The 26,274-nt window shown below is 53.5% G+C and overlaps 1 protein-coding gene across 7 annotated transcripts in view; it reads right to left on the minus strand.

Moving 5' to 3' along the window:
* Positions 1-8,870: 8,870 nt before the first annotated feature.
* The window catches only part of LOC144942929 (uncharacterized), a 96,101-nt gene continuing 78,697 nt past the window's right edge, over positions 8,871-26,274 (minus strand). For 4 of the 7 annotated variants that reach the window (XM_078869962.1, XM_078869959.1, XM_078869964.1 and 1 more), the window contains 12 exons: positions 25,738-25,840; positions 25,292-25,436; positions 25,067-25,149; positions 24,567-24,674; positions 23,230-23,375; positions 22,522-22,627; positions 22,138-22,416; positions 21,386-21,555; positions 20,742-20,819; positions 18,426-19,679; positions 16,918-17,285; positions 8,872-16,196 (listed from right to left, as the gene is read on the minus strand). In XM_078869962.1, coding sequence (XP_078726088.1) covers positions 13,860-16,196; positions 16,918-17,285; positions 18,426-19,679; positions 20,742-20,819; positions 21,386-21,555; positions 22,138-22,416; positions 22,522-22,627; positions 23,230-23,375; positions 24,567-24,674; positions 25,067-25,149; positions 25,292-25,436; positions 25,738-25,840 — 5,177 coding nt within the window. In that variant the 3' untranslated portion in view covers positions 8,872-13,859. Of the gene's footprint in view, positions 16,197-16,917; positions 17,286-18,425; positions 19,680-20,741; positions 20,820-21,385; positions 21,556-22,137; positions 22,457-22,521; positions 22,628-23,229; positions 23,376-24,566; positions 24,675-25,066; positions 25,150-25,291; positions 25,437-25,737; positions 25,841-26,274 lie in introns of all 7 variants that reach the window. The other 3 variants (XM_078869966.1, XM_078869960.1, XM_078869961.1) reach the window with 3 other exon arrangements.

A 26,274-nucleotide genomic window follows, 5' to 3' on the forward strand; every position in this document is an offset into this window, starting at 1 on the left:
TTCGGGATTTCGTCCGATAGGTTGGGAAAACAGCCTCCGCAATATGCACACACGGTCACAAACCCTGTTCTGTATTTTTGATGTTTTATTCAACAAAAATAGACACGTGGGTTCAACGTTCGGGACCCCCAGGTTAACACACGAAGAAGAATAAGCTGCTGATCTGGTAGGGACCATGTGTTCATTTTGAAACCTTTGAGATAAACAATCGTGGTCATATTCACCATCATCGTCGTGGACAAAACTCGGGACGCTTTATCAAAACGTAAAATCACAGTGAGTCGCGAATGTCAGACAGCATGTAATGATGTTTACAACTTATAGATGTTTAAAGGGAAAAGCGCGTGTACGTGGATGCGGTGTGCATGTCAATGGTGAATAATAACAAACGGGTCAATATTGTCATAGTGTGTTTTTTGTTTGCATTTTGACTGCAAGTATTGTGGTTAATGCAGACATGAATCCTTGTAAAAAGGTTTCAGTTTTGTTGCCAGAAAAAAGGGGGAAAATCCCTATTATTATATTTTGGTACTGGCAAAGGAGGTCTAATGATGTAGACGCTCACCCCGAGCCCTCATTACTTTGATAGTGCATTGTCTTTGAGCTGTACGCCTTTTGGCGTCCTCTGGTCGAGCACCAATTGGGTCGAGGCTCAAAAGAAAGCCGTACCTTGGTGTGGACCAATCAGTTTCAAGGACAATGCATATATTATCATAGTGTGTTTTTTGTTTGCATTTTGACTGCAAGTATTGTGGTTAATGCAGGCATGAATCATTGTAAAATGTTTCAGTTTTGTTGCCAGAAAAAAGGGGGAACACCCTATTATTATTAAACGGTTCAATTGTTAAGATAGCAGACCCCCATCCCGCATCTCCGATTAGCACGGTTGGCTCGATACGGTGTAAAAGAAGTTCAAAGTACGTACTGTGAACAAAATAGCTCAACGGTGTGTGTGCATGAGTACAAATTATATTTCAAAACGTGTTACATTGATTGTTATCGTTTATAATACAGCCCGATTACATCTTCCATCAACCGTTCGGTTTTCAAGACAAAGCCCATCACTTTTGAATAAAGACACTTCCCACAAAACCAACAGCTCTTGCAAATCGCACGTGAACTGTGTGTCCTGAGCTGCCCAACACGACTGTGAACGTTTGTCAATGAGAAACACATCCTTTAAATCGACTTTCATGCACGCTGTAGTTGTCACGTTTCTACGAGCTGCAGTACGTTTACAGTAAACAACGTCTACTTGTAACGTGCTGCGCAGTACTCGCTCTTGAGATAAATTAATATTTTGAGGCATGGCGAACCGCAGGTTGCCACACGGTGAGCCGGCACCAACATTTTTCCCGAGTTCTGCTGTTCTCTATGAAGGTGTTATCGGCCAATCAATGATGAGTGTTCACGTGTGGGAGGAAACCGAAGCACCCGAAGAAAACCCACGTGTGCGAGGGGGAAACGCTCGATCCCATACAGATGCAACAGGCGGAGTGCACATGTTTGCAGTGCCGCCTCCTGGCACGCTTACGGGACGGGAATATTGTTTTTAATTGCGTGGTTATCTACCAACCCTCGCTGCCGGCTCCACGGTGCTGGATTTCAGGCGTGCAAAGGCACCAGAGCCCGTTGCGGCAATGTCGCTAGCGCGCACCTCCGAGTCACTTTAAAGTATTTTTCGTGAGCTTCAAACGTGTGTCTGATAAACACGAACCACGCAGCCGCAACGTAGTCAATCGATTCCACAAATCTCGAACTGTCGGATTTTGCGGTTGTGCTGTTGAGTATCTCTCCGATGCATCTTTCCGATGTGCTTTTGGGCCACACCACGTGTCGTTCGTCACGGTGTCCGACGTTTTGCTTCACGCGCCGGGAGTTCTTGATGTGGGAGCGGAACGTCGGACAACGTGCCGAACAACACCGACAACACACACCTAACAAGAGCTGTTCTTTTTGAGATTGTGTCTTAATGTCAGTGTAATCCTAATCGATCGTTCCTGTATTTAAATGTATTTTATAATGATAGAAAAAGAAACCCCACCCCAACGATAGGATTGTAAACATTAGCAAATGCATGACATATCTCAGTGCATATGCACACGTGTAGGCCATGATGAACCAGTGAAGATGCACAACTGGTGAAGTAGAAGAGTCCAGTCTTTTCTTCCACCACAATACATTCCTAGATAAGACGCGTTAGGTATTGTCTTTTATGTTTTTGAGTTCACGTGCCAGGTCCAAATATCGCTCGGATTAGGCATGAACGGCCAACTGCACAACATAGGAAACACGGCTCTTGAATCAGAGCCCGTTGAGAGAGATTAAAATGTATCAGTCTTTTCAATATCATCATTATCATCGCCGCCGTCGTTGTAATCATCATCGCTGTCAACGTCACCGTCACTGTAATGACTCACCGTGGACACTGTCAATGGCACCGTCATTAACAACATCATCATCGTGAACGCCACATCACCAGAGTTGTCAGTGTCATAATTGCCACCATCACCATTGTCATCGTTATTGTGAATGCCACGATTGTCGCAATGGTCATCAATGTCGACAGCATCACTGTTCTTGTCAAATTCGTTGTCATGCCCATCGCCGTCTTTGTCGCCACATTCACAGAGCGAATGTGCTTTAAGCATCACGGGACAGCCAGTAATGTTCCAGCAATGTAGCAAAATCCCGATACTGGGAACGACCTCAAAGCCCCCCATCATCCTGGCCCATCGCACATCCATCAAGGTTCCATCTCACACAGCCACCAGGCGGCAGTGCAGGCGTGGTTGACGAGGCGAACGCGTGCCACGTCTGCGCAAATATTTACAAAGTGTGCCCACCCCCCTCCCCCCCCAAATGGCCCGGTAAAAGTGCAAGACCAAATTTTTATTTAGTCGGCACCAATCTATAAAAAAAAAACCTCGCCGTATTTTTTCAATACCCATGCCTTATAACAGAAGAAAGTATGCGGCGAGCTCACGTTTCAGGCAATGGGCCTTCTTTGGAGTCTCGAATGAGGACCATTGCTACGGAAACGTGAACATTAAGCCTGCAATGCGCGCGTCCAGCCTCTACTGCTGGATTAGGGCCCTCCCCACACCGTGCGGGCCACGTGGGTGGCTTGACCACACACATCACCACCGCTGGGTCAGGGCGGGTTAGTCGTGGAGGGCAGCATAGACGGTGGGAGCATGGTACCGTAATGTTATTTATTTATTTAGCTGCACCGACCTTGGGTGACAACGTTGCCCCCCGGAGGAGCCATCGACGCCAGGTTGATTGCATGGCTGTCACTCAATGCAAGCAATGCCCGGGCCGGAGCCTGCTTAGCGTCCAACATGTGATGGGTGGGTCAAAGGCTTCCCTGTTATTGGGCAGTGATGGTAACACACGTGAAGAGGATTTAACACGTCGGCTTTCGCGAACAATATCATACATGCGAGGTTTTTGTTGGGTTAGATCAGGGGTCGGCAACCTACGGCTCCGGAGCCGCATGCGGCTCTTTACGGGCTGCTTCTTGACGATATGTACGTATGTACAGTATGTACTCAGATGCATTGCGGCTCTTGAAATACTGAATTTTGTACCGAATTGGAAAGAAATGGCTCTTCTTGTTATTTTGGTTGCCGACCCCTGGGTTAGATGGTGTAAATATATAAATGTGTCGTTAAAACCCGCCACCACGCGACACAACCAACTAGTACGGGTTGTCACGTAAACAGAACGTGCCAATTCGTCACGAGTACAGCACACCGGTGTGTTGGAGACCAACGCCACCATTGTAAATGTTGTGATGACGATTTTTTTTAAATCTGTGGTTGTGGAACCACTACCAACGATGCCCCTCCCCGTTTGGTGCAATGAAATGGGGCTTCCTGTGCAATTAGTCATCGCCATGCAGCCGAGAACCTGGCTTTAATGCCTGGTGCTGGAGTGCAAATTGGATCTCTAGAACTCGGCGGTTCTCGCTCACTGTACGTACATGGACATTTTTAACTCTACCCCCCGAGAGAGAACTAAATAACAGATGTTAGCCAGCGTCCAGGGATTCAACGCAAGATCTCAGCATGCCGGCCATTTTTGCATTGAACCAATGTTGCTGAAAGTATGCGCTTCCCAGAAGGCCATGCGGCTGATGAGATGTGTAACAATTACTTTTAGATTTTGTTTGTTTTTGTTTATTCGCAGGCTACAGATATGTGAAGGAGGCGTACTGTCAATCAAATTTTGTCATCTTTCAAACCCCGAGATCTGGTACTGGTATTGTGTTGACTTTATGAGAGCATACCACTCCGTTTTGATAACTGACCTCGGCTGACAGAGAAATGTGTCCGGGTTTGGTCTACAGTGGAGAAGTGTGGTCATCCAGATACGCTTCGTGTGGTTGCAGGCCGTGTGAAATGAAGCCGCTGGTAGAATTGGGCCCGCCGCATGCTGTGGGGTCTCCACCCCGCCAGTGTACCAGCACATCCGAGCGTGTGAAAGAAATACCCGTGGGAGGACGTGGGAACACGAGCAGTTCACGGGACGGCAACACAAATACTCCACTGAAGTCAATCTGTGAGGTGTTAAGATGATTGTTGACGGGCCAAACCGGAGCCCTACCATTTGAAGTTGGTGCCACGATGGAGCAAGTCCACCGATGGACACCGATTGTTGACTATCCAACGAGAAATAAAAATTAATTAAAAAAATAAAAATCACGTTTCGGAGGCAACACAAGTCTCCGTCATCAGGTGGGACCGTCACAGCCAGATTTGATGCATCAAGTGAGGCAGGGATTCAAGATGCAAGCTCTTAAATACAAGTTAAGGGGGAGGTATTTATTGTATTTAAGAGCTTGCATCTTGAATCCCTGCCTCACTTGATGCAGCAAATCTGGCTGTGACGGTCCCACCTGATGACGGAGACTTGTGTTGCCTCCGAATCGTCGTGATTTTTATTTTATTTTTATTAATTTTTATTTCATTTTTTTACCTACGTGACTTTACCGAAAGAACTATAAGTATGAATCCTTGCAGTCACGAAAGCTTCAAATCTAGAATTATCCAACGAGACACGATCTTGAAGGGCCAACAAGGGAACCACTCGGTTTCACCTCGTGTCTCGATGACACGGGAGCTGCGATCAACCGCGCTATCTTCCTCCATTAAGCGGCGAATTCAGAAATCGCCTCATTGCGACTGCAGTGGAGTGAAATCCGATCGTTGCCCAAATCACACGCACATAAGCCATCTGGCCACCGCAGACGCCAAGCTTCTCAATGCGTCTGCTGCTTTTAAAACGCAATACGAGAGGTTGATGGTACTTGCTTTAACGAAGAGAAGTACAAATAGCGGGGCCCTTGACAATTCATTTCAGGTCTGTCCAAGGAACATAAACCATCCTCACAGCAGCAGCAGCAGCTTTTGGCTGGCCATCGAACAAAGCCGTTCACTGCATCGCGCGCTTTCAGATGCACGTGTGGCCGTCTGGAACGCTCTTCCTTCCGATATTAGGAAACCGCTGGAGCTATGCACATTTACATCAAGATTGAAAACTAATTTCTTTAAAACAGCTTTTTGTGTTTAGTTTGTTGTCCTTCCCTCGCACCTCCGATTAGCATGGTTGGCTACGTACGGTGTGAAAGAAGTTCAACATACATACGTTTAACACTCTCTGGACAAAAGAAACCTTTCAGTGAGCATCCTTGGTATGTGCGGGACACAAGAGAAACATTGGCCATAGATGAGACTCATTTTCCATTTGCATTCAGAGGGAGAACCACATCTGAAACAAAACTCAGGTATATGGATTATGACTGGTAAGGCATCCCTGAAAGGCAACTAATTATCTTCGTATTTGTGATCATTCACTTATAATGAAATGTACTAATTGCCGAAAAAATATATTAAAATAGATGAGCAGACAATACGCCTCCTTTCCCATGCCTGTCGCTCCACGTAAAAAAGTGAAATATGTATTTTACACATCCCATCAGCCAAATACGAGATGTATTATCTGCTTAACTTGTTTATATTAACCACAATGACCCAAATGATTTGGTTGTCATCAAAATACCAATGTCTCTGGATGGGTGTTTTTATGTTTGTGTGTACAGGTCGAATTATTATCCTGCTAAGACTGATCGCGCATACACACACACGCATGCAGAGTATTTGAATGATATTTCGTCATTTGTTCGAAGTCACACGAACTTCTGCATGGGTTTTCCAGGAACGTCTAAGAGCATGCACACACACGTTCACACACACACACACGTGTGCACGTGTACGCACTACCACATATGCACAACACACACACGAATGCACACCTAAACTCACACATACATACTTGCACATTCATACTCACCATCTCACCACAGGTATAGTGACTGATGGGGGCTTATTGAGCAAAGCAAGGCCACCGTAACGTACATCTAAGTGTACAACACATTCTGCGTTCGGATAACCGGGAAGGACCCGACTGGTTATGGGGTTTGGGTTCGATTCCAGGAAGCATCCGTGGTGGAAAATCTTGGGTAAAAGGTCTAACCCTCTCCACCACTTTATAATGCTCATTTCATGTGCAAATGTGTATATATATATCCTGCCACGAGGCGATTTGCAGGTAGTTTTGTTGAGAATTTGCGGGCAATGGCCGTTTTCTTTTTCTTCCAGAAAATCCCACCCGAAACAAGAGAGAAAAAGCATGCGTATGCATGGATTCTAGAATATATTTTGAACACGTGACCATTCTCGGGAGCATTTAATGAGCAACGATAAAGTTACGTTTCAAGTTGCACGGTGAGACGTTATTGGTAGAGGGTAGGCCACACACACTTGTAGTACTGGTTTCATGAGTTTGTTAAGCACTGCTTTTCATCTCCACGGATTTGGGGGGGGGGGTGCAGCCCATTGACCGATGTAACCGGTTCTCTCGACGGCAAGACCCTAATAGAAGCACAACCCTACACGAAAGTTTCATTCACATTGGGCCACCTTTACAAGAGTTATCGTGCCCACCACTCAACCCCCCTCGTTACAGACGGCTGGACAGAGAATGCGGGTGGGCGGTGGGGGGGGCACAAGGATGGTGGGCGTGGCCATAATGATGGGGGGCGTGGTCACAGCGATAGGGTGTGGCTAAGAGATGGGTGGGCGTCTCCAGAGCAATCCGTGCAGTTGCAGCTCCACAGGTGTTTTTTTGATGGTTAGCAGCCAATGAGTAAGGTTTGTCACGGTAAACAAACCGTGCCAATTCGTTACTACTACAGCACACCGGTGTGTTGGAGAGTACAATCCACAGCATTTACAATTCCGAGTACCGTGACGTTTCGCCAGTAATTACAACCAGCATCATCAGGAGGCAGCCAGAGTTGTGCAGCTCCCCCGCAATGGTTCCCCCCCCTTTACCAGAGGGATGGAGCTTAGAACCGGGGGGGGGACAAGTCAGTCCGTCGAGTCGCGATTGTAACGGACAACTGGAAATTGTAATCGACTACTTCTTTTTGGAGGTCAATCTACTCGGGCCCCTGGAAAGCTGCCCCTCCCCAACATCTTTACAGGAATAACGAAGGCAGGCAACCCACCCTGCAATCCACGCCCGGCGTGATGCGAATGACATCACCAAGCCATGCCCGTCACCTCCCATCCAGCGGCAAACATGAGATTTGTTTCCCCCCCACAACTGATTTCACACTATCCAATGAGCTGAGTAATCAAACCGATAATCAGTGATCTATTACTTAGATAATCGGAAATCCCAGCGATACAGAGAACATCGTCAATGATGCCCAACACGTATTAAATACAAACATTACAAACACACATTACATACAGCCGCCTATGACCTAATAACTCAACGCACTCAATCCTGTAAGATCTCGCAAGCTAAGCATGTTTGAGCCTGGATAGTGCTTGGATTGGGTGATCCCTGTGCGTAGAAAGTTGATATATGTTGCTGCGTGGCTATGCAGTGGACAGCAGAAGGCAGCACAGAAACATCCATTGTTGTGCTGTACTTCTATGTTCCCATGTCTCTGCTCCCCACCTTCAACCCACACAATCCTCCCAGGCCTTTCCTTCCTTCAGCTACAATCCTCAATCGACATCTGACCTCTCCCGTCTCATCAAAGATCCCCCGTACAGCACAGACTGTTGGGGCAAGTGCTGTTAGCGAGTAGCACCTACCAAGGACGGCACGGCGCACGAGGGGGTGGGTGGCCAGCAACCACGCCCGGCCGCCTTTGTCTCCATAGTGGCGATGTTTACTACGCACCGCACCAGGTACTCGTTTGAGGCTGAGTCGAGCTCGGGGAGGCCCAGGACCGGCTCAGATACTCGTCACTGGTGTTGGTGACCGTGGGCGGGAATCAAACTCGGGTCGCCAGGTTCGTAACGCGGCACGCTAACCGCTACACTCCCCCCCCCACTCGTATTCATCAGTCACATCATCACCATCGCCATAGGCCTTTTCTACAGTCAACATGTCATCCAGGGACCACCACTGTTACAGTCACCATATCACCACCGACTCTATAGGTCATCCCGTTAAGTACTGACCATTTTAGAACTTTTGACTCCAAATTAAAATTAATGTTGAGCTGAGCCGGTAGTGGCAATTCCACATTCCTATGACAAGGACCGGTCTGTCAACATGACCACCGTTGAATTCCCACTGACTGTATCGGCACATCTCAGTTGTGCATTTGTCTGTGTGCATGAGCGGAGCAATTTATGACCAAGAACTGCATTTCAGTGCTCGCGATGCATTTGTCGCCTGCACGTTAACGGGTTGAGAAATAATTTTGTCATGCACTCCAAGTAATGTTATTGTGATGAGATTACCTTTCATGTAAACACATTACCAAAGGTAGGTACTTGCAATTCTAACAAAGCAGGTGTACGTCACTTAGTTTTAGAATTATTCAGAGCATGTATCGGTTAAATATTTTTTTTTATTAAACGTACTTTCACTAAAAGAAGAAAAACGATTTCAGGCCGTTTCAATTGATGGTGTTGGCAGCTTCAATTAAGAATTAATGTTATGACATCAGTGCAAGTGATACTAATTCACATGCATGAGCTCCTGACTGTGGATGTTATTCCCCCTAAGATGCCAGGACGCAATCCAGAGTTGTCGGTGAATGTTTCCTTTTCAGGTGTACATTTGAGCAAAATAAACCATGCCGATATCTCCATCACAATCGAGAAAACTACTTAGAAAAAAAACCACGTGATCTTATTTACGGTCAACGAAAAATCGTGAAAGCGTCCTGGTGACAGTCATCGATGTCCTGTAAAATCCTACGACTGAGCACGTGAAGGATATTGTTGTTCTGATTTAAAGCTTTCGCGACTGCAGGGATTCATATTCTTGGTTCTTTCGGTAAAGTCACGTAGAACGGAAATAACAAAATAATATAAATATAAAACAATAAAAATGCTCACACCTGATGGTGATTGCTTGTGTTGCAGTCGAAACGTCGTGAGAATTTTTATTGTTTTATATTAATATTATTTTATTATTTCCCTTCTACGTGACTTTACCGAAAGAACCAAGAATATTATATTGTTGTTTGTCAAAAAATCGGAGAGGCAGTTGAAACGATGGTGCTAGTTTCCCAAATCCCCCACTCCACATCAGTCTATCTCAGTTAGTCGATGGGCAGGTGAAACGTTGCGGTGTGATGGTGCGAAAGTGTGGGCACTCCCATCTCTGCCACGACACCCGTGCGGCATGGAAGAACGTGTCACCAATGCCCTCTCATGGGTGGAGTGTGGGGGTGGAGGTCCCACTCAGGGTCCCACCCACAGTAAACATGCAACGTTGGGACGTTGGTACAACGGTTCTAACCGCAAATGCAAACGTTGTGCCATGCTAACGTTGAGTCAACGTTTGCATTTGTTTGCTGGGTTCTTGAGCTCGTTCTAGTGGAGGCCCATTCCGCCAGTTGTGGCGTAAGATATCCTTGATCTCAAGGTGTGAAGGGTTCACACTCAGCTACAATGAGCTGCACGTTGTTTTGGTGTGCATTGTGCTTTATTAACGACTACATTTACTCCAAATTTACCTAAAATGTATGCGATCTTAAAAACATTTCTTATCGATGTGCATCAAAAAGACTGGTTACGTGAATAGAAAGAAAGACTGCTTGGAAGAGTTTCTTGGAAGCTCAGGTCTGTGTTTGTTTTATCACAAATGCGTTCTTGGATTGTATCAGCTCGTACGCAGGGACTGGAGCTAAGTTTAAACAGCAAATGACCTTCACACAACGTAGTTGTGTTATTCAAATTTCATGCAACATTCCTCGTTGAACAAATACACTTTGCTGCGTCCTCATTGCAACAAAGCTGCACATATTTGAGCCACTTACGTCCAATTATTTGAGCCACTTATGGCCCATTGGATCAATATTGTAGAGCCTATGAAGGCCGAAAGACCGACCCTCCTGCCCTCCCCTCTTGCCTGGAGAGCCCAGCCCACGGAGCTCACTCGAATCGAGCAGAGGAACCTAGGCAAGGGAATTCGGCCTACACGGTTTATAAGTGGGAGAGAAACAACGGCATTTTATAGCAATGTTTTAATGTACATTTTTTTTGCATTAAAAAAGTTTGAGACTGTCATAAAAATGCAAAATAAACTAGTTATCTTGTTAAACATATACATTTTGTCACAAACACAAAAAAATCCGCGTAATGGGGTTTGTCATTGCGTGACAGCCCATTGCAAACTCATGCGGCCTCTCGCAGTGCTGTTCAATTGTCGAGTAATGCAGTCCGGGGTAAGCGAAGCGCAACGCACACACAGCAACTGCGTTGTAATCTCTACACCATGGGCCAGGGGCCCTCACTGGCCGGGTGTCGTTTCTCCGTGGCTGCCTTTGTCCGTGTGGAACGCGGGGGGCAGCATTCTGCTGGGCATTGGCAGCGAGCGGGGCATTCGATCTGCACCCACTTCGATTAGACATTCGAAGGGCCGCGAACCTCTCCTCCGTGTCAAGCCTTTGGCACCTCACTCATCCGAGTCGTGGTTATTTACGTCGGAAACATTGTACGTGCTACAAATCGCATCATTAATGTTACTCTCAACATAACTGCATGAGGATTGCACTGCTCAATTTCAGCCAACATTCGAGAGGGGGTCCATTTATATGTGCTCTTATTCGACAAAATGCGTGCTAAATTGTGGTGGAAACGTGCCAAATTATCATCACCCAAAGTGGGTAAATCCGCAAGGTGATGGTGATTTGGTAATTTTGTTGAGATGCGAATTTAGGGTAGCGTGCGTTTTTTGTCACAAGGTGTGTGGATTGGGTCAGAACTTATTCCAAATCTTGCGTACGGCGACGTGTTCAGGAGCTAAATACCAATGTCGAGGTCTGATAGCCACGAGAGGGCTTCAGGAGAGAGATAGTTCGTGCAAAGATGAAGAGATGATTCAGGAAGGCAAGAGTGGTGGTACAAGTACGGGGGGTCGGGGCGGTCCCCAATATACGTCGGGGTTAGGGGCCGGAAAGTTGCCACTTATAACGAAACGATGTATAACGGGGACTTTTCCCCCATATGGAATACTACTACTACGTGTTAATGGGGGGTAGGGGCCGTAAGAGCGTAAACATTGCCTATGCGACTCAAAGTGGGGCAATTTCTCCCATAAGAAATAATGGAATAAGGTAGGGAAAAGGACCGTAACTTAGGGAAATGTTGTGTTTCATACCTAACAACCAAAATACGTACTGTACATGTTAAGGTAGGAGTTGTGTAATTTGGTAATGGCCAAACATCCCCGCTGCTAAAATATTGCCTGCGAATTGCTCAATTGGGATTGGTCACAGCAGCAGAATCGCCCCCTACTGCGAAAACATGGTAGGACCCTCCTGAAATACAGATGAGACTGTGAGGCTTTTTGGCTATCTGACAAGCTTGGTAATAAGAATAAAAATAGAACTTGGTGGTGGGCGACAAGTCAGCGCAGCAAAACAGATCGTCGTACTGCTCTTCTATGCCCCCCTATGGCAACTCACGCTGAGCGGCGTGGCAAAATATGGTCGAAATAACGCCCAAGATCCACACGGCGTGGGGAGTGGGAGCCCTCTTTCAGCAATGGATGGACAAAAGTGGGGCTGTGCATTTACAAGGTTTGAAAGGCAGATGAAGGAAGAGATTGCCGAAGGCTGAGCTGCGCGAGGATTGGAAGAAGAGGGAGGATCAAGGCTCTGTCCTGCAGTGAGGCTGCTTACACGCAGTGAGGATGATGGTCACTGGCACATTCATTCATTCATCGTCATCGTGAGTTGGGAGTCTCTGAGAAGTCGCGACGACCGACGCAACGAAACCTGTCGCATTAATGAACCGCCGCGTCCTACGTGGAATGGATGTTTTATGGGTTTTTAGTTATTTCGTAAAAAATTTGTTTAGCGGATTTTTTTCTCGCGCAAAACATGATACGTGCCAGAATCGGGGCGACACCGGTGGCAGCGGGCCGCCGGTGGCATCACGCGCCGCTGGCAGTGCGCTCGGCCCGGATCGCCGCTAGCAGCACGCTCAGCTCGATCATCGCTCGAAGCTCGCTCATCGCTCGAAGCTCGCTCGGATCTCCACAGGCAGCACGCACAGCTCGGATGGCCGCTGGCAGGGCGCTCGGCTCGGATGGCCGCTGGCAGGTTGGCTTGGCTCAGATTGCCGTGCACATCTCCTGTTTCTTGGACTCCAACGACAAGGAGGCGTCCGTGATCGATTGTAAAGCTTCCAAAGCCTTTTTTCTGCTAATGTCTCATGAATTCGGCACGCGTTCTGGGTTACCAGACGTGCGGCGATGTTCGAACCAACATGCGCGTTTATGTTGGTATTTATTTGTTGTTACTCAGGGCTGGATTTAGGCAGGGGAAGGGGGCAAACGGGATATTTGTCCATAGTCCAAAACTCCAGAGGGACACACACAAAAAGTTATATTTTTTTTATTCAGAAAAATCTGACTTGATTGGATCTTGTGTGTATCTGTATTTGTCTTGGGAGGAGGGGGTCTCTTCTCTGCCCTGGTGTCCCAGGAGCAACGATACCTAAACCCGGCCCTGTTATTGGTTTGCCGAACCTCACGTGATCGCAAATAGTCTTGCGTGATTGGTGGACTTGAACCCCTGAAACATAGTCCTTCCATCCCTGCATGTGGTCCCCATCAACAAACGGTGACAAACAAATTACGACAACGACGACTTAAAACGTACGGCGATGTCGCAAAATCAATGACGGCAAATATAAAATAAAAACACGCGAGTACTTTTAAAATAAAAATCATAGAAAAAAAAAAATTTAAAATACATGGCAAGATGAAAATTGCATCCCAACCTTTTCCCTCTCCATTTTGGGCTCAACGACACCGATGCGCGTGTCGCTAAGCCATCCGAATATCGCGCAGGAAAACCGAGTGTAACAAACAGGAAGGACATTTACAAAAAAATAAAACAGACATTAACTTAAACGAATCATAAATAAACGTGTTGGGCGCTGCCGCTATGGAGATGAAATCTGCCGCTTATCACTTTAACGAGACCGCACAGGGATGAGAGTTACGCATCGGGTCTGAGCTCAGAGCTAGAGTGAAGGTTACCCCCCCCTAGCATGCATGGGTTTTCTCCGGGCACTCCGCTTCCCTTCCGCACAGTAAAACAAAAAAAAACCCCACCCAGATTAGAATTGGCTGGACATCCCAAGCAGGACCGTCACTAAAAACAAAAAACAAGACAACCACAGTCTTGAGATTCCGCGAGTGAAGCTGTCCCGGGTAAACAAAGCATCAAGGTTAAGAGTTCACGGCTAGTGCCGTCAATCACCCCCCCCACCCCTCCCTCAACGAGCGCGGGCGTCTACAGGTCAACCTGCAGCTCTGCTTCCGCCCGGTGAATCGACAGCTCCGCCGGGTAGAAGCCGCCCCCACCCTGCCTCACGTAAGGGCCGCCCCGAGGGCCCCCCGCGGGGGGGCCCGGCGACATGAAGTGCAGCGCGGCGGCGGGCGGCTGGTGCTGCGAGTAGAGCGCCGCCGGCGCCGGCGAGAACGCGCCGACCCTGCGGCCCGGCCCCCCCCCCTCCGCCGATGTCGTCCGTCGGCACCAGGCTCTCGTACTGCGGCGCCATCGCCGCCGCCGTGCTCGGCCTCTTGGGCCCCGGCGGCGCGTGGTGCTGATGTGGCGCCGGCGGCGCGTGGTGCTGGGATGACGGGTGCGCGTGCGTCTCCCGGTAGCCGGCCTGCGCGCCGCCGGCCGACACCGGCAACGACTGCCGGCGCTCGTGGTGGTAGTGTTGCTGCTGCTGCTGTTGCTGCTGCTGCTGTTGCTGCTGCTGCCGGTGCTCGGGCGCCACACTGTCCAGGTCCGTCGAATAGAACCCCCGCGCGGGCTGCGCTTGGAGCGGTGGCGGCGGCAGGAGCTGCCGGTGCGCCCCCCTCTCCGGCTCCGCTTTGCCCACATAGTGGACCTCCATGGGCCGCCCGTGCTCGTACCCGCCGACCGGCACCAGCGCATAAAGCTGCGGCGTCGGGCCGTCGGCGCCCCCTCTCCCGCCGGGCGGGCCCTTCCAGTTGGCGCCGCGCCTGTCCGTCACGTGGTACATGTGCTGCTGCTGCTGGTACTGCTGCTGTGTCTGAATCTCGGCTCCATCCAGAGGCGACACCAGCGTGAAGCCTTGCTCCAGCAGCAGCGAACGGCGGCCTGGCTGGAAGAAGCAGCCCTCGGGCATGAGGCCGAAGCGGCCCGGGTCCGACTTGCTCCGCAGGTGAACCGGCAAGGGGAAGGCGTCCGAGCCGCCGCCCAACGGCGCCGGGCCAAAGGCCCGCGACGCAAACTCGTCCCCCGACGGCACCACGTTGTCGTAGCGCGAGACGAGCGCGGCAGACTTGGCCTGCTGCCGGGTGCGTGACTCCCTGCGCATGGGCGGGTGTTTGTCACGGGCGGCGCCGGCGGCAGCCGCGGCGGCCGCGGCAGAGCGGCGCGGAGACGGCGGGACGTCGCGGCTAACGAAGCTGTGCTCGCGCCGGCCGGGCGCCGCCACCCACGCCGGCTCGCCCAGCGCTTGGCGCCCGCCCCACGCCGTCGCCGCCGACGCTTCCTGCTGCTGCGCCATCGGCGGCTGCGGGGGGAAGTCGTTGCGCGTCGCGAACGTGTGCACGCGGCGCAAGCCGAACGGCGGCTGGGCCCCCCCGGCCAGGAAGTCCTGCAGCGTCTCGAAGTAGCTGCCGCCGCGGCCGGCCGCGATAGGCTCGTACGCGGCGCTGCCTCGGGGGGTCTGGTACGCCTCGGCCGCCTCGAGGAGGAAAGCGCCGTTCCGGGGAGGCCTGGCGCCGCTGCCGGGTCTCTGCTGGGGGTGCGCCGCCATCGGGTGGGGGTCCGACAGATTGAGCTGCCCACCGAACCCCGGAGGAGGCGGGTAAGAAGCAAAGCGGTAATGCACACGCCCGTTCTCGAAGTACGGCTGCTTGCTCATGACGTCGGTCGGCTGCTGCTGCTGCTGCTGGAGGTGGAGCTGGCGCGACTTTGACGGCGCCACGTACACCACCGTCTCGGGGCCTGGCGGCACTTCGGTTCGCAGCACGGGCAGCGAGCGGCTGTTGACGGCGTCGCCGAACGCCCCGGGCGCCAGCGCCAGCGGCGTCCTCCCGTCCACGGCACCGGCGCTGCCGACGCTCGGCCAGAACGGGGTGGACACCGGCGTCGCCACGGCCGACGAGGGCGCCGTGGCCGGACCGGGCCCCTCCGTGCGCCGGCCGGCGGCGGTCGCGAACGTCGGGAAGCCCTTGCCGTGCGCGGTGTAGGCGAGCGTCGTTACGAACTGTGTGGGCGAGCCGTCCGCCCTGTGCTGCTGCTGGTGCTGCTGCTGGTGCTGCTGCTGGTGCTGCTGCTGGTGCTGCTGCTGGTGGTGGTGGTGCAGGTAGTGGTTGTGCAGTTGCGACGACAAGAGGTCGGAGGGGAAGGGCGGCCGCGGGGGGGCGATGTCGGAGTCGTGCGCCGTGAGTGGGGGGCTCCACGCCCGTGCCACGGTGCCCTCAAAGCGGCGCTCGGAACCGTCCGCCGACAGCGACAGCTGCCTCCTGTGGCCGTGGTGATGCTGCTGGTGCTGGTGCTGGCGGTGGTGTTGGTGGTGGGTGGTGGGCAGTTTTGAGTGTTGCTGCGGTTGTTGGTGCTGCTGCGACGCCCTGTCCTTTTCCATCGCCTTCTCCTGCAGAGACAGAGTGCAAGTGTCAACAAGAGTTAGCGGAGTGATGGCACCAAGCTTCACGTGGGTTTAAATAAAAAAACATTTCTATCAATTCTAGACATTGTCAATCCACCAATGGATGAACATCCATGACTGCGATGGCAGGGGGTGTTTAAACACAATACTACGCTGGTCAGTAAGGAGCAGGACCGGTTCTGAAATTATCTTGACACAGGAATCGAACTCGGCTTGCAGAGTTCAGAGCGCAGCACTCTAACCACTGGTGCTATCACTCCTCCGCTGAACACACATCTGTGTGCGAGCAAGTAACGGCAGGAAGTGGGTGGGTCTGCTCAGGACACACGGTGCCGTCCACCGCAGAGATGCAGCGAGGAAACTTGCGTACAGGCAGAGGACGTATGAGAAATGGATTGAATGATGGAGCGGAAGAGGAGGATGGAGGCAACAGAGCTGACAACAATGACAAGGAAACATCAGCAGAAGATTAGATACGATGACGATGACGACTGCTGCTGCTGGTGTCACGAGTTTGTGAACAGCGGCCTCCATATAGGGGCTGGACAGGAAGAGGAGGAATAGAGCATCATGGATAAATGCTGTCCCTGCCATAGGAATGCAAAACACGAGAGAGAGCGAGACGTCTTGGGGATGCGGCTTTCATCCAGCAGTGGATTGATCACGGCCCACTGAAATCGATGACGGGATACGCGGGTGCACTCGCCTCCGCGTCGCGCCTCCCGCCCGCATCGTTGACGCCGACCAGCGGCAGCCTCTGCGGCCTCGCCGGCGGCCTGGCGGGCGCGTCCCCGTCCAGACTCAAGGCCCTGCCCAGTCGCTCGCCCCGCCCAGCGGCCGCCGCCGCGGCGCCACCGCTCGCCCGCTCATCCGCGGCCTCCCCGTGCCGCTGCTCCCTCTCCCTGCGGCTGTCGCTCGGCTTTTCCGTCGCCGCCGTCGCCTCCGTCTGCTTTCTCACGGCGCCGTCGGACGATTCGCGAGCCGCGCGCTCCTCCGTCGCGTCCTCCGGAGGGCCCTTGGCGTCGATTCTTTGGGCGGCTGCCACGTCGCCCGTGGCTCCTCCGTCCTTAATGCCTGTTCGACGAGCATTTGAGAGGGACGAGCGTCAAGGATTCGCACGTGCAGGGGGGGCGCTTGCTCGGCAATGAACTGCTGCAGTCAAACTAGAGGGTACCCCAGTGGCAGCTGTCCCTGTGCCACACAAGGCGGGCGCAGCACCGGCCGGAAAATGGGACTGAAGTCTGCCAGCAGGGGGCGATGATTGCTCCGTGTAGTCCCATTCGAGCAAATCGTGGGGCGTTTTTCAACTTTGGATCGTGAAACTGGCACCCAATGGACTACCCTTTTCAAATGACGTCACACGCTACTAAGAAGCAGACGGTGTATATTTTAAGGTTGATACTTATTAACTGAGGCAGCCTGGCAGATTTGAACCGCGAATCTCTGCGTGTTACCGCTGGGCCGGGATACTGACGTACAGACACGCAAAATGATAACACACACACACACATGCGTATACAGACACAAACCTGCGTAATGCACACAGACACAAATATACGCACAATTCAATTACACACAGACACATGCACAAAGAAATCCATTGTCTCCCCGCTTCTGATGTTTAAATACCTTGAGGCTGAGTCGACCTAAGGGAGGCCCAGGACCGGTTCAAATTACCGTCACCGATATTAGCCGTGAGTAGGAATCGAATTCAGAGTCGCCCAGTTCGCATTGCAGTGAGCCACCGCTCTCCATTGACACGGATTGACGCGTAGACACAAGTCATGCACACTGCCACCCATCAATACACAAAACAAAGACACGCACAAAGATCCCCCGTATAGCCTTAACAGGCTGTTTAGGCAAGTGCTGTTAGGGAAAGCACCTATGAAGGCCAGCACGGCACACGAGGGGGTGGGTGGCCAGCACCACGCCCGACTGCCTCTGTCTCTCCGAGTGGCGATGTTCACACACCGCACCAGGTACTTATTTGAGGCTAACTGGACCAAGGGGAGGCCCAGGACCAGTTCAGATATTCGTCACAGGTGTTGGCCGTGAGTGGGTATCGAACTCGGGTTCCCAAGTTCGCAGCACAGTGAGCCACCGCTCTCCATTGACACACACGGATTGACACGTACAGACACAAGCCCGCAAATCAATCAATACACACACACACACCGAAACACAGAGACACACGCACGCGCGCGTGCGCACCTTCCACGGTCGGCGTCCGCGCCCTGCTCGCTCCCCCATCCACCGTCGACGAGAAGTTGACCGTGTGGGCGTCGGGCGACCACGTGACCCCCATGACGGGCGGCGACTTCCCCAGGTACTTGAATCCCTTTGCGGCGGCACCGCCGTGGGGAAGCGGCGACGCCGGCCCCGCGGACCCGGCGGGCCCGGCCGGCGCAGAGGCGGCCGTGGCGGCCGCCGCGGCCGCCGCCGGCGTGGCGGTCGTCGTCGCCGGCGTGGCCCCGATCATCTCGGACACGCGCGCCGGCAGCGTGATGGCGATGGGCTCGGAGATGCTCATGGGCGACGCCTTGGCCGAGTTGCGGCCCGCTTTCGGCGAGAACGCCTGCACCATCTTCTCGGCGAACGACACCGACTTGCTCGCCGCCCTCTCCTCCGACGCCGGCGTCGACGCCACCGCCGCCCCCCCCTCGGGGCCGAAGAAGGGGCTCCGGAGCCGCTCGGCAGCCGGCGAGGCCGGGGCGGCGGCGCCGCCGGCCTCCGACGTCGGCGCCGCCTCCGCCTCAGCTTCCTTCCCCGCGTCCGCACCGACGCACGCCTGCGGCTTCTCCTTGCCCCTGCCAGATTTGGTCGGGGCCGGTGGCGAGCGGTCTTCGAGGACGGCCGCGGCATCTACGAGCGAACGCGGCTCCAGCGGGTCGTTCCGCCCGTCCGGCGCGGCGGCGGCGCCGGCGTCGCTTTCGCGAGTTTGCGGCTCCCGCGAGGCTTGCCCCGTCGGCATCGCCAGCCGCCCCGCCCCACTTCCCGCCTCGAACTCGCCGACCCGGAACACGGCCGGACTCCGGTGGGCGCCGGCGGACGACGCGGACGACGACGCCGGCGACGACGCCGACGAGGGCTTGCCGCCGCTGCGCGCTGGGCTCAGGTGGAATGCCATGGGGTCGAAGTCCAGGCCGTCGCCCCCGACGTCCGGGGGGTCCAGGAGATCTTCGTCGCTGCCGACGGATTCCTCTGCGGCGGCGGCGTTGCCCGTCCTCTCCGCCGAGCCGGCGCCGTCATCCCGAGCGCCGCCGCGGTCAACCCTTCCCTCCGCCGCCGCGTCGCGGGAGTTGATGTGACGGCGGGTGCCGTCGTGCCGGTCCGGGGGCGGTGACGGGGGCAGGTTGTCGTAGGAGCCGTACTGCGAGACGTCGGAGAGCGCCGAGGCGCAGTAGTTGGGGGGCAGCGCGTCGTTGCTGGAGCGAGGGCGGCGCGGTTTGCACGCCTTCACCTCGACTGCAACGAGACGGTGGGGAGGACGGTCACGAGAGGGGGCGAGTGATTAATGCGTTTTCATCGCCACCATCGTCATCATCTATCTGTGTTCCTGAGAGTGCCTTATTGTCTAAATGCATTTGCTTGAATTTCGATTTAAAGCTTTCGTGACTGCAGGGATTCATCTTCTTGGTTCTTTCGGAAAAGTCACGTAGAAGGGAAATAATAATTTATTATGTTTTCTTTTTATTATTTTATTTCCCTTCTACGTGACTTTACCGAAAGAACCAAGAAGAATCATTTGCGTCCTTGTCTTTGGGTGTGCATGTCTGCGCGTCTCTATCCGTCTGTAAAGGGAGCGGTGGTGCAGTGGTCGGCACACTGCACGAAGAGCCCGGCCCCCTGGGTTCAATTGGTGGCCGCGGGTCACATCAGTGATGAGGAATAACTGAACCAGTCGTGGACCTTCCCTAGGTCGACTTGGCCTTCAATACGTACCTGGTGCATTGTATAAACATGCCAGGTGCTCACACACGGTATTTATTCCAGCAGTTTAATTAGGCTACGCAGGGTTCTGTGTATTTGTATGTATTTGTACAAATGAGCACCTGCTACAGGATGTAAACATCGCTACTTGGGAAACCAAAGTGTCCGGGCATGGTTCTGTCTACCCATCTCGCTTGTGTACTAGGCCGGCCTTTATAGGTTCCCGCTTACAGCACTTGCCCTAAAAGTATATCAAGGCTATATGGGGGATATTTGTCTTGTCTTGTATGATGCATTGGGAGCAGTGGTAAGCTGGCCGGATGTGTTAAAGGCACAACTAACGGTCGCTAACAGTGCTTTCGGCAACAGTCAAAGTGCGTTTGTATGTTGGTCTTCTTTCACAACGTACGTAGCGAACCGTGCTAATCGGAGGTGCCGGGTAAGGACAACAAAATCAACACAACAAGCTGCATTGGCAAACCGCGAGTTTGCGTTGCCTTCAAGTTAGAAGTGTAGGCTATACGGGGGATTGTTCCAGACGTGCGTGTGTGCGTGTGCGCGTGCATGTGTGTCCCCAAGCCCTCGAACTAGGCATACCCTCCGTACTATGCAGCGAGGTCAGTGACTCCTCGCTCTTTGCCGACCTCAGGCTCCCGCGTTCAGACCGCACCAGACCTACGGGTGGGGGGCGGACACGGGAACGCAGAGGTAAAGCCGCACGGAGATCAACGATCCAAGCCGCGGTCGAACTCCCAAAGGCCACGTGCGGCTCGTGCAGCGGGGATTGTGAAGCATAATTATTCTGACTTGCTGGGTTCTCCCGTCGACGCCCGGCAAAGTTTCAATGGAAGCGTCATGTCTACGGGAAAACTCCGGTTATCGCGGGGTGATGTGAGGGACCAACCACCTACACCCGGATCCAGTAGTCCGTGGTGGCCGTCACTTGGTTGTGTTTTTGTTTGATAAAACCCGATTCAAAAGCTTCTTAACTCACAGGGTACTTGAAAATTAAACGAATTAACTGAAATTGATTTGCACGGCTGACTACGTACGGTGCGAATCGGAGATGGGGGGGGAAGGGACAACAAACAACAGACTCAACACAATCAGCAGTTATCTGGGGTTTGGACTGCAGATAATCCCGGATAACTGGAGTCCTCGCTCGTATAACCCCGGGGTAAAATTTTTTTTAAAAACACCCCGAGGTAACTGGATGCCGGGGCGTCAGGATTGAATCTCACCGGGGAAGGTGGAGCACTGCGTGGAGGTGGACGCCGGCTCACTCGGGTTGCGCTGCAGCTTGCGCCTCGTGGCGCCGCCGCCCCTGCCCAGCTGGAAGAAGGTGCGCCAGCTTCCGCCGCCGGGCATGCGCTTGCCCTTGCCCCCCGCCGGTCCGGCCCACATTTGCCTCCTGCCGGCACCAGCGTCAAGGGGTCAGGGAGGCAGAGGTTAGGGGTCGTCGGTCGACGGAGTGAGCGACCCCTCCTTAATCGAGGTACAAAGAATCGCATTGGATATCATCGCCGCCATATAAAAGAAAATATATTGGCGAGTGCATTGCCCGAATAGCTTTACCCCTCCACCCAGAATGCAGTTCTACGTTCGAATGTATCTATCTGAATTGACATCATTTAGTGAGTTTCGCTTAAGTTATCGAGGTCACGAAAAACAAAGCAGTTTGACTGTAACGAGACACACATTTCTCTCGGTGGCAGAGCAAGCGAGGTGGTGTTTCGAGGTCAATTGAAGGCATCCCATGGACTGATATCGAACACAAAGGGCTTGCACTGCTCTGCGAGAGATCCGAATGCATTCTCCAAGTCATTCAAAGACAACGATCGGGAGAGGGATAAACAAATGCAAGTATCAATTTAAAAGAGGTTCAACCTAACGGTTGCATCGCTCGTCAACGCGTTGCGCGTTCACGTCCTTCTCTCTCCATCACCATCCCCACCCCGACGCGCGGCACCACCGCCGCCCCCCCGCTACGCACCTCTCGCCGTGCATGTCCAGCACCGGCGTGGCCTCGGCCGCCATCTCCCACGCCCGCCCGCCCTCCGGCGTAGCGGCCGAGGGGAGGCCGCTCGCTCCGCCAGCGCCGACGACGACGGCGGTGGCAGAGCCACCGGGCGTCAGCGGGGCGGGCGACGCGTGCGGGGCGGCAGCGGCGGCAATGGCGGCGGCGGTGGCGGCGGCGGCGCCGGCGGTGGCGGCAGCAACGTCCCTCCGCGCTTGGGCCTCCTCCAGGCTCAGCAGTTTGGTGGACGAGGAGCTGACGAGGAGAGACTTAGGCCTCGGTACGGAAGCGCGACCTGTAACCGAACGAGCGAATTAATAAACGCGGAGTTCTCCCGACGCGCGCGCTCTTGGGCTGTACCGCATGTTTTGCGACTTGTCCGGCATTACGTCCGACGTTTCGCGCCACGAGCCGCCATCAAAATCCATGCAGCCGCTCGTGAATAGTGCAGGTTTCTCAACCGTCCCTGCGCGGCAGAACCCCCGAAAACATACGCACAATGTGGGGAGCGTAATCGCGGCGCTGAGACTCCCAAAGCCGCGAGGCTGCCGACGTGGCCGACAGATGACAGTGCGGCAATTGAGTCCATGTGTGCGGCGGACTTCTCCCTGTGCTATCCCTCTCAATCGTGAGGTTTCGGCGGCTACTTCGTTTTTTTATTTTTTTGCACAGTAAACCAAAATGCCGCTTCATTTTGAAGAGCATTGGTCAAGCGTTCCAATTACGAACCCTTATGAATGACGTTTTGGGTTTTACGGACACAGTAATGATGTCGTTTATATGAAAGAACGGGGCGCTTCCAATCAGCGCATAAACAACTCTTTTCACTTTCCCCTCTCACTCCTACGATTCACTCCTTCCGTGCAACACAGGCGCACTTTCGTGAAAGCTTCCCAGTCGACACCTAAACGTCGGGGGGCCGACGCGGGGCCGACGCCGGTCCAACCGCGGTGCCAACGTTGGCCCAACGTTGCCACGTTTGCCCGGGTGTGCCGCCACGAGAATGAGGGCGCGCGCGCTGACGGAGGCAGCCGACGGCTACGGCAGCGGCGAGACGCGAGTGGTCACCTGCGTTGTCGCGCACGATGGACGAGAAGCGGTCGCTGAACAGCACCTCCGTGTGGTTCAGCAGAAACTCCACCACCACGGACTGCATGCGCACCTCCATGAACGCCATCGTGCTGTTATAGCCCGCCATCTCGATCGTCTGCGTCCTGAAAGGCGCAGGCAAGTCGCGGTGAACGGCGGCGGTGGTGGTGGTGTTGCTGTTGTTGCTGTTGTTGGCGACGGTAGCGGTGGTTGTGATGTTGATGGTTGTGGTTGTGGTTGCGGGGAGCGGTGGTGTAGCGGTTACCGCGCTGCGTTACGAACCCGGCGACCCGAGTTCGATTCTCGCTCACGGCCAACACCAGTGACGAATTATCTGAACCAGTCCTGAGCCTCCCCTAGGTAGACTTAGCCTCAAATGAGTACCTGGTCCGGTGTGTAAACATCGCCACTCGGGAGACAAAGGGGGTCGGGCGTGGAGTTGGTCACCCACCCCCCTCGTGTGCCCGTGATGGCGTTCATAGGTGCTCGCTAACAGCACTTGCCCCAACAGGCTATACGGGGGATCTTTGTCTTTGTGAATGTGGTGGTCATTGTGAAGGTTATGTTGATGGTGGTGGCAAATAAACTTTAGTTTTTGGCTTCCTGGTCTTTAGGAAACTCTTGATGTATTTATGTGAACAACTTTATAGAGAACCCAAAATTGCGTAAATTATTGGTTAATGTGCATTGGCAGTGGTACACAAGCACAATTAACATGAAAGGTCATTTTCATCAACAACACTACCTTCAAGAAATATATCTATATACATATAGAATAGGCAACATTTCTGGCAATAACCCTTCTTCATAGCACGTAAAAATGATAATTGTGCATGTACATGGGTTGTATTAAAGTGGATATTCATTACTCTGAGATAAGTGGTGGGTTTTTTTATTAGAATGTTTATTTAATGGAGTATAAATATCACGGAAAAATGTATAAGCTATGATGAACACTTGTGTGGCTGAAATTTATTGATAAATACTTACATTTAGGTTACATAGACCAAAGATGTGTGTGTTTTGAGGCCTAAAACCACACCTGAAGCTTATTCGTTCGGAAAATGTATCTGGTACAAACTGGTAGTGATTGTGTTGATGCTGGCGGTGGAGGAAGTGGTCGTGATTGTGGTGATTCTGGTGGTGATGGAGGCAGTGGTAGCGATGGTAGTCATGCCGGTGGTGATGGAGGCAGTGATTGTGTTGATGCCAGTATGATGGAGGCAGTGGTAGCGATGGTGGTGATGCCAATGGGGACGGAAACCGGTGGCGTTGGTGACACTGGAGGCGCCGGCAGTAGCCGTGCCGATTTTTACCGGAGCAGGTTGGGCGCCCACACGATGGCCAGGTTCTTGCTGTGCATGCCCGTCTTGTCGCTATGCAACGCCAGGGCCCACAGGTGCTTCATCAGGTACTCCAGCGTCCTGCAGAGGCCAGAGAAACGCACGGCCAAGTCCCGCATGTCAGCACTCGCGTCAACGGGTCGCCGGCGCCCGACCGTGCGTGGCTGGTCAACGGGGCTCGCAAGGTGCGCACGTTGACCATTGGTCAACGGGGCTTTGTCACGCAGTCCAATCACGACCCCCGGAATGTGCAGAGGGCCAGAGAGCTCGACGGGAGTTTGACGCTCGCTCGCCAGCCTGGCTGCATTTCCCGCTCGCCTGCGGTTCTCCTCCCACCTCCTCCAATTCGTTGTCGCCTCTTCGAGAGCGAGCGAATTCCGTGCGGCGGGTTACAAAGTATCAAATTATTATGAAATTATTTTATTGTGGGCAACGGCACGCGCCCGGGCGATCGCCCGTGCGTGCGCGCGTACCTGTAGTGTGGTGGCGGTAGCTGCTGGATGGCGTCGTGGATCTTCACGAGTTTGTCCTCTTCCGTCGGGGAAGTCATCGCCTCCTGCGTCGTCAGACGGAACCACTCGTCACCGACGGGAGCCGCGCAACAACAAAAACGGCGGCGGCGGCGTAACAAACGGCGCGTCAACGCGCCAAACCCTCGCCCCCACTCCGCCCCCCCCGGGGGCCGAGTGCACGCTCACCGAGAACTTGTCGTACAGCTGGTAGGTGAGCAGGGGGTTTGGCAGCTCGCGGAAGTAGAGCTTGCAGAGCGAGCTCACGCAGTGGATGTCCTGCAGGAACGCCTCCTTCATGAGGTCAGGCACGTGCTCCGAGTCGAACTCGTGCCTGCGTGGGAGGGTGGGTGAGTTGGGGGGGGTAAGGGGTAGGAGAGTAAGGGCTCGGCCTCGCCGCAGATCAACTGCCAAGGGGTGCCTGGTACCGGGTCAAGCTCTGGATGGGTGAACACCGAGTGATCTACGTGATCATAATGAGCCACGGCCTATCCACTGCTGGATGGAGGTCTCCCCGTCGCTGTCCGCGTGCCCCACGGCTCCGTGGTGCTGCAGGCTATATCACTCATGCACGCGAACCGAGCCCGCCCTCCTGGTGCCGGTGCCGGGAGACGAGTTTCGCCGCGCGTCCTCACCGTAACTTCTGGATGTTGGAGGCGACCCCGGAGAGGCGGTAGATGCCATCCACGATGCCATGCCTCTCGATGAACTCGGCACAGCTCTTCACCACCTGCGGGACTGCGCGCGGACACGACCGAGCGATCACTCGCAGCTCCGCACCACACAGGAGGAACCCGCTGCCGCATTTCTGGGAGGCTCAACAACGACCGCAATATGAGCTGGCAACCCCTCCCCACATCTGTCAGCTCCCCCTTACTCTCACAGGCCCTACCGACTGGTAATCAGGTGGCCCCACCCACTTTTCTTGGCCCCGCCCACTAACCAGGTGGCTGCCGCCCATGAACCAGGTGGTCCCGCCCACTAACCAGGTGGACCCCGCCCACTAACCAGGTAGCTCACCCACCACTCTGGTCGCTCTGCCCGTTATCCTCATCATGAGTCGAGCACGTGGCCATAATCTTTCTATCCAGGGACAAAAGCCCGATAATAAATGTTGTCCAGATGCCTTGGACGACATGCGAGTACCCACACTTGACCCCCACCACACAGAT

Source organism: Lampetra fluviatilis, chromosome 29, assembly GCF_964198595.1.
Source record: "Lampetra fluviatilis chromosome 29, kcLamFluv1.1, whole genome shotgun sequence".
Classification (NCBI taxonomy): domain Eukaryota; kingdom Metazoa; phylum Chordata; class Hyperoartia; order Petromyzontiformes; family Petromyzontidae; genus Lampetra; species Lampetra fluviatilis.